The 12,375-nt window shown below is 33.0% G+C and overlaps 1 protein-coding gene across 1 annotated transcript in view; it reads right to left on the bottom strand.

Moving 5' to 3' along the window:
* The window catches only part of LOC133329604 (lachesin-like), a gene marked incomplete at its 5' end in the record, with an annotated part of 72,630 nt that extends 63,351 nt beyond the window's left edge, over window positions 1-9,279 (bottom strand). The window contains 3 exons of the mRNA XM_061538077.1: window positions 440-568; window positions 2,056-2,214; window positions 9,063-9,279. Coding sequence (XP_061394061.1) covers window positions 440-568; window positions 2,056-2,214; window positions 9,063-9,279 — 505 coding nt within the window. The remainder of the gene's footprint in view (window positions 1-439; window positions 569-2,055; window positions 2,215-9,062) is intronic.
* Window positions 9,280-12,375: the final 3,096 nt, after the last annotated feature.

Here is a 12,375-nt window from a genome sequence, read left to right on the forward strand (position 1 = left end):
ACCGCTTTACAGGATTTTTTTTGTTTTTCGCCTACTTCATATGGCAAAATGGTAGAGTTTAGTTTTGGAAAGTGCCTACAAGCTAAAAATGCTGATGATGCTGTTGCTCAAACAACAAGAAGAGGAAAAACAACAAATCCAACAAAAACTAGCAGACATGGTAGGTCGAGCCGGCTTAGGCATATTAGTCATAACAAGATGTACAATTTGTTCAGAGTGTAGAACACAAAAAAAAAATAGTTTTGAAGTTCTTGTTGGTTACATGTTGCTCATTTTTTGTTGGTTTTCAAGTTTCCTAATATAACTCACTGATTTTGTGGTATAGTCTTTTTCTCTTGAGAAAAAGTTGATCAGTTTGGGAAACTGCGTTATTTTTTGTTGTATTTTAATTTGAATTAAATTTGAAATTTGTATTTTTTCTATTTTTATGAATACTTACAGTCCACACTAACTTTGATGCGCTTCGAAACCGTGGGTGGCACTCCATTTGAGGCTATGCACAAATAGGCGCCCATATCCAAGCGAGAGATACGTGTCAATTCCAATGTATCACCTTCCCATTCGCTGACTGAAAGGAAAATAAAACAAAAACAATTAAATTAATATTATGACTGATTTTTCTATAGGAAAAACAAGAAGGAATTAACCGTTTATTAGAAGCTATGGCATAATTTTGAAATATACATCAGTGGATAGATTTTTTCTGTAGAAAAGAATCTTCAGCCGTTGAAAAATGTTAAATCTATAGAAAATTCCCATGTCGCTGAGGACGTATTTTCTCTGGGAGAAAAATATCTTCTTTCCAATACCTTAGCGTTTTTCGATACCAATGAGAACTACTTTTTTTGTATCTGATATCTTTTTCCATAGAGATCAATCGAGGACAGTTTTTCTATAAAGCAAATTCCCCGGCCACTGAAGGCTGATTTTTTCTATAAAAATTTCTCAGTCAAAGAGTACTGATTCCTTTTATGGAAAAAATTACTCAGTCACTTAGGACTTTTTTATAGAAACAATTCTTCTGTCAATAAAGACCGATTTATTCTATAGAAAAAATCACTAAGGGTTGTTTTTTTTGTTTTGGAAAAAAAACCTTAGGATTGTCACTGAGAACTTATTTTTCTATAGGAAATAAAAAGCCTTAGATCTGAAGAAGGACTGAGGACTGATGTTTTTCTATAGAAAAAAATCCTCAGTCAATTAAGACTATTTTTTCTATACAAAAAATGAAAAATATTTTTTTCTATAAAATTTATCAATCTCTGAGATGTGATTTATTCAATAGGAAAAAACCTTACTGACCGAGGACAGTTATTTTTCTAAAGAATAGAAAAAAATCCTCAGTCACTAACGACAATTTTATGTATAGAAAAAATTCTGTTTTTCTCTTTTTCTATATAAAAAATCCTGTCATTGAGGACTAATTTTTTATAGAAATTCCTCAGTCACCAAGGACTGATTTTTTATAGAAAAAAAAACAGTCCTCAGTCATTAGGGACTAATTTTTATAAAAAAAAATCCTCAGTCATTGAGGACTGATTTTTTTACAAAAAAAAAAAAAAAAATCCTCCTGATTTGTTTTTACAAAAAAAAATCCTCAGTCATTGAGAACTGTTTTTTTTTCTATAGAAAAAAATTCCTTACACTAAAGACTGATATTTTTTTATAGAAAAAATCCTTAGTCACTGGGGACTGGTTTTTCTAAAGAAAAAAAATACTCAGTCATAGAGTTCTGATTTACTTGTGGAAAAAATTCTGACACAACGTTCTGATATTTTTCTATGAAAAAATGCACAATCACTGAGGAACGATTTTTTCTATAGAAAAATTCCTCAATAACTCATTTTTTCTATAGAAAAAATCCTCAATATCTGAGGGCTGATTTTTTTCTATAGAAAAGTAGTCTTCATTCACGGAAGACTGATTTTTTCTATAGCAAAAAATCCTCAGCCACTGTGGACTGATTTTTTTCTATGGAAAAAATTTCTTATTACTGAAGACTCTTTTTTTCTATAGAATTTTTTTTTATTCTAAAAAAATTAAAATGCTACTTACCTATATGATTTTTACTAATTGTTATCCGGGAATTATCATCCCTTTTCCATTTGATAACCGGTTTGGGGCTACCAGTGGCTTTACATCTCAGTGATATGTTCGAATTTTCTCTCACTATGACGTCACTTGAACTCAAAGAATCGTCAATATTGGGCGGCACTGGAAGATAGAAAAGAATAAAACAAATAAAAAAGAAAATGAGAATTAAATTATCAACACAGACAGATGTTTGCAGAGACACTCAAAAAACAGACCGAAAAAAAAGAGTTTCTGTCCTCAGCCTTAATTTTTCCAAAAGCAAAAAAGGAAATAGTATCATTAGCCCACTTAATAAAGATAAACTCTTCAGTGGGCTATAATACATGAAAATCCCAGGTCAATGAGTGTCATATAATGATGCTTGCTTTGGCTTTAGCTTGGCACTTCAACTCTCCTAGACTCCAAGCCTCCTAGCTGGCTGTGAGTCTAGCTGTTTGCTTGTACAGGATGATACTGTTGCTTTAATAGAAAAATATATTTATATGTGTGATGGGGGTGTTGTTGTTGCTGTTGGCTCTTGAGATGAGTGCCTGCTGCTCGGGCTTGGCAATCACTCTACCGAGTGTTGGTAAGTAGGTAATAAAGTAGTTTTAAAATAAACTTGAGACACTGGTAGTTACCTCGGTGGCAATGTTCGGTACTCAAGTGCTTTGCCATGGGAGTAGGGGGTGAGGACCGTGGTAATTGTGCTATGATACCAAATAATTGAGGGACAGAGCATGGCTGCCTGCCACCCCCATCATAATCAACTCAAATTGCAATGTTGCCGTTGTCGTTGTGTAGAACAGTTTGTTGTTGCAAAAAGTCGTTTGGTTAGGAAACACTTGTTTATTTATTTGGCCAAGAGGCTAAATGAGTTTTTGACTTGTTATGCTGCCACTTATTCCCATCCTGATGGTGTTCTCTTTAGATGAATTCCTGTTGGTTGGTTGTTTTTGTCGTTGTTGTGTTGTCTTGGTCTTCCTAACAAACTAAATAAATAACATTGGTATCAAGTGAAGTTACCGTTAGCTGAGTGGACATACACTGTGTAAGAAGCTGTCATTCTGGATTATAAAAAGAGGGTTTTTGTAAAGGCTGGGAAGATGGTGTTGGGGATTAATTTAAAAAACACAGTGGGAGATGCAAATCTTAGAAATAGGGAGTGAATCGTATTTCCGAGTTCTCACAGAGAAAAGTATAAAAAAATTCTTATTCGATGAGACAGAATTTAGAAAAAAATCTTCGAGCTCAGAGATAGATTTTATCTAAAAAATCCTCTGTTACTGAGGAATGATTTCTTACAAAAAATCCTCAGACACTGAAGACTGATGTTTTTTATAGAAAAAAATCCTCAGACACTGAGAACGTATTTTTTCTATAGAAAAGCATTCGCAGACACTGATTTTACGGACTGATTTGTTCTATACAAAAAATCTTCAGACACTGATGACAAATGTTTTTTATATAAAAAATTCCTCAATTGACTAATTTTTTCTGTAGAAAAAAATCCTCAGAAACTGAGGTGTGATTTTTTTTATACAAAATAATTTTTTTGACACTGAGCATTATTTTTTTCTATATAAAAATAAATTCCTCAAATACTGAGGACAGATTTTTTCTATAGAAAAAAATCAGACACTGAGGACTGCTTTTTTTCAATAGAAAACGGTCCTCAGACACTAACGACTGATTCTTTATATAGAAAGCATTTCTCAGACACTGTGGAAAGATTTTTTCCTATAAAAAATTCTTCAGTCACTGAGGACAGATTTTTTCTATAGAAAAAATCCTCAAACGCTGATTACTAATTTTTGTCTATAGAAAAAAAAAATCCTCCGACACAGAGGACTGATTTTTTTTCTCTAGAAAACAGACAATGAGGACTAATTTTTTTCTATAGAAAAAAATTCCTCAGACACTGAAGACTAATTTTTTTCTATAGAAAAAAATTCCTCAGTCAAGGAAGATTGATTTTTTCCTACAGGAAAAAATTCCTCATGACTGATTTTTCTCAGACTGAGGACTGATTTTTTTCAATAGAAAAACATTTCTCAGACTAAGGACTGATTTTTTCCAATAGAAAAAAATTCTCAGATACAGTGGACCTATAGAAAAAATTCTTCAGACACTGATGACTAATTTTTTCTAAGGACTGATTATTTCTAAAGTAAAAAATTCCCCAGATATTGTTGACTGATTTTTTTCCCATAGAAAATAATCCTCATACACTTATGACAATTTTTTCTATAACAAACATTCCTCAGCCACTTAGAATTGATTTTTCTATCGAAAAAAACCTCAGCCAAGAGAATTGTTTTTTTCAAAAAAAAAAAAAAAAACAACAACGCTCTCAGTCACTGAGGACTGATTTTTTCTACAAAAAATCCTCAGTCACTGAGAACTGATTTATTTCTTTAGAAGAAATCCTCAGCCTTTCGAGAAAACATGTTTATCCTACAGAAAAATCCTAGTTTACTAAGAACATGTATTTTTCTATATAAAAAATTCGTAGCCTCCGATTTCATAATTTTTTTTTATATAGAAAAAAAATTCCTCAGTCACTGAGAACTGATTTCTTCTATATAAAAAATTTAAAATTCATTAATTTTTCTGAAACCGAGGACGGACTTTTTCCATAGAAAAAATGCAAATTTTATATCTTTGAAAACGTCATTCATTAGGTCCGATTTTTCATTCCGACATTGATTTTTCGTCTCCATCACCCAAAATGTCATCCACTGTTTCTAAGATTTCCTAAACAAACTCCCACGAATGCTGATGACTAGCCGACAGTCGCTGATGAGTATCATAATGATGATGAGTTTTGATGAAGAAGACGTTCGTTCCGACCTGACCGTTTGATGACTTGGGGACTGCTGATGAGGTTTATGTCTTATGATTTTCATTTTCTTCTGCAGCATCTTCTTCCGTCACTACTACTTCAAATTCTATGTTATATACTCTTTAAGCCATAATGTTATGTTATTATGGCTCTATTTGTTTGCTTATAATAAGACGAAGACGGGCGCTCTGTGTGACACAGACGCGTTTCTAAGGCTTACGTTTGCAACGAAGCATAACTTTTTTGTTGCTGCTGTTGTTGTTGGTGTTAGCGGAAAGTATCTTTCGTAGCGTAGATGCTGCTGATATTCATGTCTTTTCAATGGGGAGAAAAGTCAAAAACTGTGACATTCACCGTTAATTCCCAAAGCCTCTAAAGTGGTTTGATGCCGCCGATGCTGCTGCCGCTGCAATATTTCTTTCTCATCATAATTTAGTTGTTGTTGTTTTTGTTTGATTTTGACGAGCCTCGTTCCTGCTAACAAAGTGTGGCATGGAAATAATGGAAAACAAGAGCTCTTTACGTTGCTTAATATAGTATATTGCTACAATCATTTGCTTGTATATTCGTTCGTATGTATGTAGTTGTTGTATCGCATAGCCGTCTTAGACATTCTTCGGTTCGCTTGTCCATCTAAAGAAAAAAGTTATTTCATGATGACACTTTTAAAATTAAATCAACGCAACGTAGTTTTTAATTTCGCTTTCATTTTCTTCGTGGTTGCCAAAGAGAGCTGATGAAGAGTGGTGAAGGGAGGGAGGTAGGGCGATTGGTGGCAGGTTGCTTGATGGGAAGTTGTCGTCGGTGGTTAAACTTTTTTCATAAACAATTTGTCTTTCGTTTTGGTTATTTAAAAAATGCAAATCACTTTGTTTTTCCATAGTTGAACTTTCGTAGTTCGTTTTCATAATTTATAATTGGTCTGATCAAAAGCTGTTGTTGCTGGTGTGGTTGAAATGCGTTGAAATGGTAAAGATTTGTTTTTATTTTTTATAGAGGCATAAAATGAAAATCAGGATAAATTCATAATAGAATATGTGGTATGTTACCGAAAAACATACAATTTTATAGTATTCAACTATATAAATTTGGATTGAAAACTTAACAGACCATATTTTTTCTATATCTGATAGGCGTTAGGAGAAATTTTCCAGGAGAAAAATAAGTGTTTCATATTTCACGAAAGATTTCTTTAAGGAAAATAAGGTATATATTGAAGACCCTATTGTAACTCAAATTCTCTTTATAATTTCAAATCTAGAAATAATTCAGCAGATTTGTTCGCAATTCAATTTTGCTTGTCATCATGTTCTCGGGAAAACTACTCTACAGATGTCTATGATATTGAAAAAAAACATCATAGTAAGTCGTGAAGTAGAAACCGTGAAAAATATCCCACAAAATGGGAAGAGGAATCGACCCTGATGGTTCGGAAAACCTGTAAAATGGTGAAAAGAAATTTCGGACGAATCAAAAGAACAGAAACGTGGTGTGGATTTTTAAAATATATTTCTACAGTAACAATTCTGATATTTAGGCGTGGGTTTTTTAAGAATATTTCTAGAGGCGACTTTTCAAACATTTTGGACTGAATTTCCATGCCAGGATGGACCATTGAAAATTTAATTTATTAAAAAAAACATTTGTTAAAAAATCCACGTCTGGCTATGTCTTTTGAAAAAATATTAATAATTTATTTTAAAAACAAGTTTCTAAGGCGCCCTTTATGGGTGAATTTTTAAAGAATTTTAATTGGTACCAACATCCAGACATATAAGCGTGGGTTTTGAAAGAATATTTTCAGAGCCAACATTCAGACTTATAAGCGTGGATTTTTAAAGAATATTTTTGGAGTCAACATCCAGACCTATAGGCGTGGATTTTTAAAGAATATTTTTGTGTCCAACATTCAGACCTACAGGCTTGGATTTTTAAAGAATATTTTTGGAGCAAACATTTAGACCTACAGACGTGGATTTTTAAAGAATATTTTTGGAGTCAACATCCAGACCTATAGGCGTTAATTGTTAAAGAATATTTTTGGAGCAAACATTCAGACCTGTAGGCGTAGATTTTTAAAGAATATTTTTGGGCGTAGATTTTTAAAGAATATTTTTTGGGCGTAGATTTTTAAAGAATATTTTTGGGCGTAGATTTTTAAAGAATATTTTTGGGCGTAGATTTTTAAAGAATATTTTTGGGCGTAGATTTTTAAAGAATATTTTTGGGCGTAGATTTTTAAAGAATATTTTTGGGCGTAGATTTTTAAAGAATATTTTTGGGCGTAGATTTTTAAAGAATATTTTTGGGCGTAGATTTTTAAAGAATATTTTTGGGCGTAGATTTTTAAAGATTTTTAAAGAATATTTTTGGAGTCAACATCCAGACTTGCAGGCGTAGATTTTTGAAGAATATTTTTGGAGTCAACATCCAGACCTGTAGGCGTATATTTTTAAAGAATATTTTTGGGCGTAGATTTTTAAAGAATATTTTTGGATTAGATTTTTAAAGAATATTTTTGAAGTCAACATCCATACCTATAGGCGTGGATTTTTAAAGAATATTTTTGAAGTCAACATCCATACCTATAGGCGTGGATTTTTAAAGAATATTTTTTTTCGACGACAACAAGACCTATAGGCGTGGATTTTTAAAGAATATTTTTGAAGTCAACATCCATACCTATAGGCGTGGATTTTTAAAGAATATTTTTGAAGTCAACATCCATACCTATAGGCGTGGATTTTTAAAGAATATTTTTGAAGTCAACATCCATACCTATAGGCGTGGATTTTTAAAGAATATTTTTGAAGTCAACATCCATACCTATAGGCGTGGATTTTTAAAGAATATTTTTGGATTTTTAAGAATATTTTTGTGTCCAACATCCAGACCTATAAAGTTGGATTTTTAAAGAATATTTAGGAGCTAACATACAGGCCTAAAAAAAAAAAATTATTTGAAAAAAATTGTAACTATTTGGACCGAGTTTTTAAGAAAGTGCAGATTTTTAAAAAGCCGAATTTATTTGGAGCCAGATTTTTGAAGAATATTTTTAGAGATGCCACTTATCATCTATTGGACCATGTTTATACACAGTTTTCGGATCATTATTTGTTACAAAATATAATTGATTTCATTGATTGATTTCAATATCATTGAATATCTGGGTGTAAAAACAAGTTCTCTGTACAAAAAAAAAAAAAAAAAAAAAACAGTGATGATTTGTGTACATTCCACACTATGAAAGAGTAAAAAACAAAACAATAAACTGGCAAAGCTATGGCCAAAGCTGCGGTTACACTTATTGCCTTTAAATTTTAATCCAGCGATATATAAAATGAAGGTAAAGGAAAAGATCTAAACCGATTTCCAAATCTGTACCCAGTTTAATCGGTTCACCAAAATAATTCTACAATTTAATTACAATCATTTTTAATGCCCTTTTAAAAATGGTTTTAATACTAAATAAATGAAACGCGATTGCCAATAAATAACCACTTCAAGGTTATTATTTAAACAAAATAATTAAATTTAAAATTTATATGACTTCCTCCGTGCCTTACACAAATAACACTTCTCCATATTTGTGCTGAAAATATATGTATATGATTTTTTAACGCATGCCACTGAAGCCTTCGGGCTATACGCCAGGACATGCATACAAAAAACTGTGATTATTTTCTCTTTCACGTTCATTCAATTGAACTGAGATATTTGCTTTCCCCAAAGTCAGCAGCTGCTGCTGCTTGGAGACTTGGCGACTTTCAGTTGTGGTGTTTTTTTTTTTATTTTTGCACAGGACATACATACTTGATTGTAGATCAAAAGTAAAATAACTTGGAAATCATTGAAGCATAAATTTTCCGACTTAATGTTAGATTGGCTGCAAGGAATGCGATGCAAGGACAAGGCTACAAACACACAAATAAAGTAACTTGGTCTGGTAAGTTAACTGCGGAATGTCTGATGGCATAGATTTATTTTTAATTTATTTATGATACAATTTTTAAAGGAATTCCCAAAGTTAATTTTGTGGCGTTCTGAGTTTAATTTTGAGATGACCCCCTCCATTAAAGAGAAGTGCCCTTCTTTAGCCTTTTTATTCCCTTAAGCGCCTAAATACTGAAATGACTCTACTTACCAACTACATTGAGATAACCAAATTGCGTTTTGGCCGTCACTGTGTTGATCTGACACATATAGCGGCCTTTGTCCTCCTCCTGGACATTGTTGATGTGTAAATACCAGCTGCGATGGCGATCATGTTTGTCGTGTGTCACACTGATGCGTGGATTTCGCGTTATCACATGATTGTGTACAGTTAAGATGGCCGATTGTTCGAAATGCATCCAAGCCACCTGTTACGAGGTATTGACGACGAAGGCAACAACAGCGAAAGGAGTAGCGGTGACAGACAGCCATGAAATGAAAGAAAAACACAAACAGAAAACAAATGAATTACTGTGGGAAAAAAGTGTCCTGGCATACAAAAGGTGATAATCTGCGTGTAATGGAGTCTGAGCTCAGGCATTGTCAATGTAAGCCTAAGTAATGTGTGTGTGAGAGTGTGCTTGAGTTTGTGTAATGGCGACAAAAAGTGTTGAAAAATGAGGTTAAGTCTACATGGACATCATTATGCTTATCCTTTGAATGTTTTAAAGCGTTTGGATGCTGTTGGTGTTGTCTTTTTTTCTGCTGTGTTTCTGTTACATTGTCTGAGAACAGCCAATTACATTATGTAAATATTCATGTTAATGTGGGATGAAAAAATGTGGATGATGAGAGGGTGTGTACGGGTGATTAATGTGATGACTGGGTTGTGCGGGTGGACGCACACACTCGGCTACACTTAAGACATTAAAAATAAATGTTGAATTAAATTTTCTTGATTATGTCAATGTGTCGACGATGTCGTCGCCGTATTACTACCGGACAACTGTTTAAATATAATTAAGAGTTCATCGGCATTTATCTTATTGACAGCTTTAATGATAATTGAGGTAAACAATCGATAAAAAAACCGGATCTGATAAGACTTTTTAATACGTCATCTGTTGGTGATTTTTTTAATTTTAAATGTTGACTTTTTTGTGACAGTGAGTGAAATACAAATTTCATTCGATGAAGTAATAAAGTCAAATGTTGTGAGTGCTGTTGACAAAAACAAAAAACATATTTTTGTCTTTTTTGAACTTGCGCGAAAGGACAATTGGAGGATTTATCGGACCGCCTCATATTTTAAAGTATTCAACCGAAGTGGCTGTAATATAGAATTTCTAGTTCACAAGGGACAAAATACCTCATTGATAAAAGTTGTCAATATAAGGTAATGTTTTTACATGCAAGTAAGGTGTAAATAGGCTATATAAAAGTGTATTGGGGTATTTCGCAATTTACAAACTAGTTGACTGTAATTTTGTGGAGGGAGTAGAAAGTTCGGCCACCATTTAGACATAATTTATATCCTACACAAATATGTTATGTTTAGAGGACATTATAAAGGATAGTTAGGTCCACGAATTTGTATCACCCCGCAATCATGAAATTTTGCTTTTGCTAGAGATACTAGAAAAGAACCTGAATTTTTGGATTGAAAAATCATTATGAGGGTCTTCAAAATGTACCCAAATCCAATGTGAACAAGCTACAAGGCAAACAATGCATTTTTTATGGACAAAAAACCTGGAATCGTTTTATGAGACCAGGATTATATATAGTAGCCATCGTTTGTACGCAATGCACATGTGAAGTGTCTCAGAATACGGTGCAAGAATTGCAGCCGAATGATGCAGAATTTGGTGAAAGGGCTCTTGGAAAGATGGCCGAAGATTCACTGATTTCGAAACATGGTGTTTCGCGACGAAGCTTTTTTTTTGGCTTAATGGGTAGTAAATAATCAGAATTGTAGATTTTGGAGTGAAGAATATATATATATATATATATATATAAATATTCCTCCAAACCATCTTCACTCCAAATATATATATATATATATATATATATAGAGAGGAATAAATCTCCATCCCATATCATATAAAGTGCTATCCAGCGTGTGTGAATATGTTGAATATCGATGTCGAAAGACCCATGAACCGTGTTGTTCCATCTATTGTCGGTCATCGACATAATCGGACGTATCGAGCTTCAGCGACTACGTTGACTAGGTCATGTTGTGAGAATGGATGTGTGTGCCCCTAGCACAAGAGGCAAATAAACGCGAGCCAACTGATAGCTTACGCAGAAGGGGAAGACCACGAATTCGATGGAAAGATTAAATGGAAGAAAATATTTGGGAACATGGTCATTCAAATTGGAGGAGCTGCTCACAAGACCGACGTGCTTGTAAATATTTTTTTAAGATCTGTTTTTGGAATAAATGTTCTGTCTCAAGCCAACTGAGTAAGTAAGTAAGAAAAGGTTGCAGTTTGGTCTGGTGACATCATTGGACCGTACATCTTAAAAGATGCTGCTAATCGTAACGTAACTGTGAATGGTGATCGATACCGTGGAATATGCAAGAGGTTGGCTGAGGGTATACAGCTGTCGGCAACACCGACAGACACATATTTTCTTTTTCTTTCCTATACCCTAAAAAATATTTCTTTAGAACACCCAAAGACACTAGGGTAAATTATATTTCGAAAATACGCATTTTTGTTGTGTATATCTAACCTTTGGAATAGATTTTCTGTATAGTTCCGCCATTTTTAGAAATTAAATATTTGGGTTGCATGTCCTATCTAAAATACTGGAATTTGGTATCTTAGCTAATTTATAAACAGAACGTTTATTGGCCCAGTTCTACATATTCCGTTTCGATATTCTGGATAAAATAAAAATACCAAATATAGGTTCATAGATCTAATATCTGTTGGAGTTCATAATTAGGTCTTCTATAGGCAGAAGATATTCAACATAGAGCACATTTCAAAAGATGTTGCGAACATTTGCAGTTTGCTCTTTAAATATTATTACTGTGATCAGTGAGTGATTTTTGATATTATGATGCTCCATTTGTGGACTTCGAGGGCCAGCTGTAAGCCTTCTTTTAAGAAAAGAACTCCAGCAGATATACTTCTAACAATATATTTCGTACTGACATTATTCAGCCAAAGATCGCCATTAAGTATTTTATTTAGAAGCCGCTCACATTATTGCGGATATATTACTTGTACACATTTTTCTTAGGGACATATAATTAGTTGTCATGTTCTTTAAAACGCTTTAAAATTTTTAATTCACCAATGAAATACCATTAAATTTCATGTCATTGATTATTAAGCCAATAAGGAATAAAATATAAAAAAAGTTTATTTCTACAACTTCACATCACCGCTACAAACACACGTTTAGATGTACAACATTCCCTAAAATTACATATATATTTAGAAGTCAACATAAATAGACTTAAGTAGATTTTACAAATAACAAACTATAGTTTGTTTCCAAAAAGA

The sequence above is a fragment of the Musca vetustissima genome, unplaced genomic scaffold (genome assembly GCF_032173495.1).
Source record: "Musca vetustissima isolate MV318-11 ecotype Yass unplaced genomic scaffold, APGP_CSIRO_Mvet_v1 utg8193, whole genome shotgun sequence".
Lineage (NCBI taxonomy): Eukaryota > Metazoa > Arthropoda > Insecta > Diptera > Muscidae > Musca > Musca vetustissima.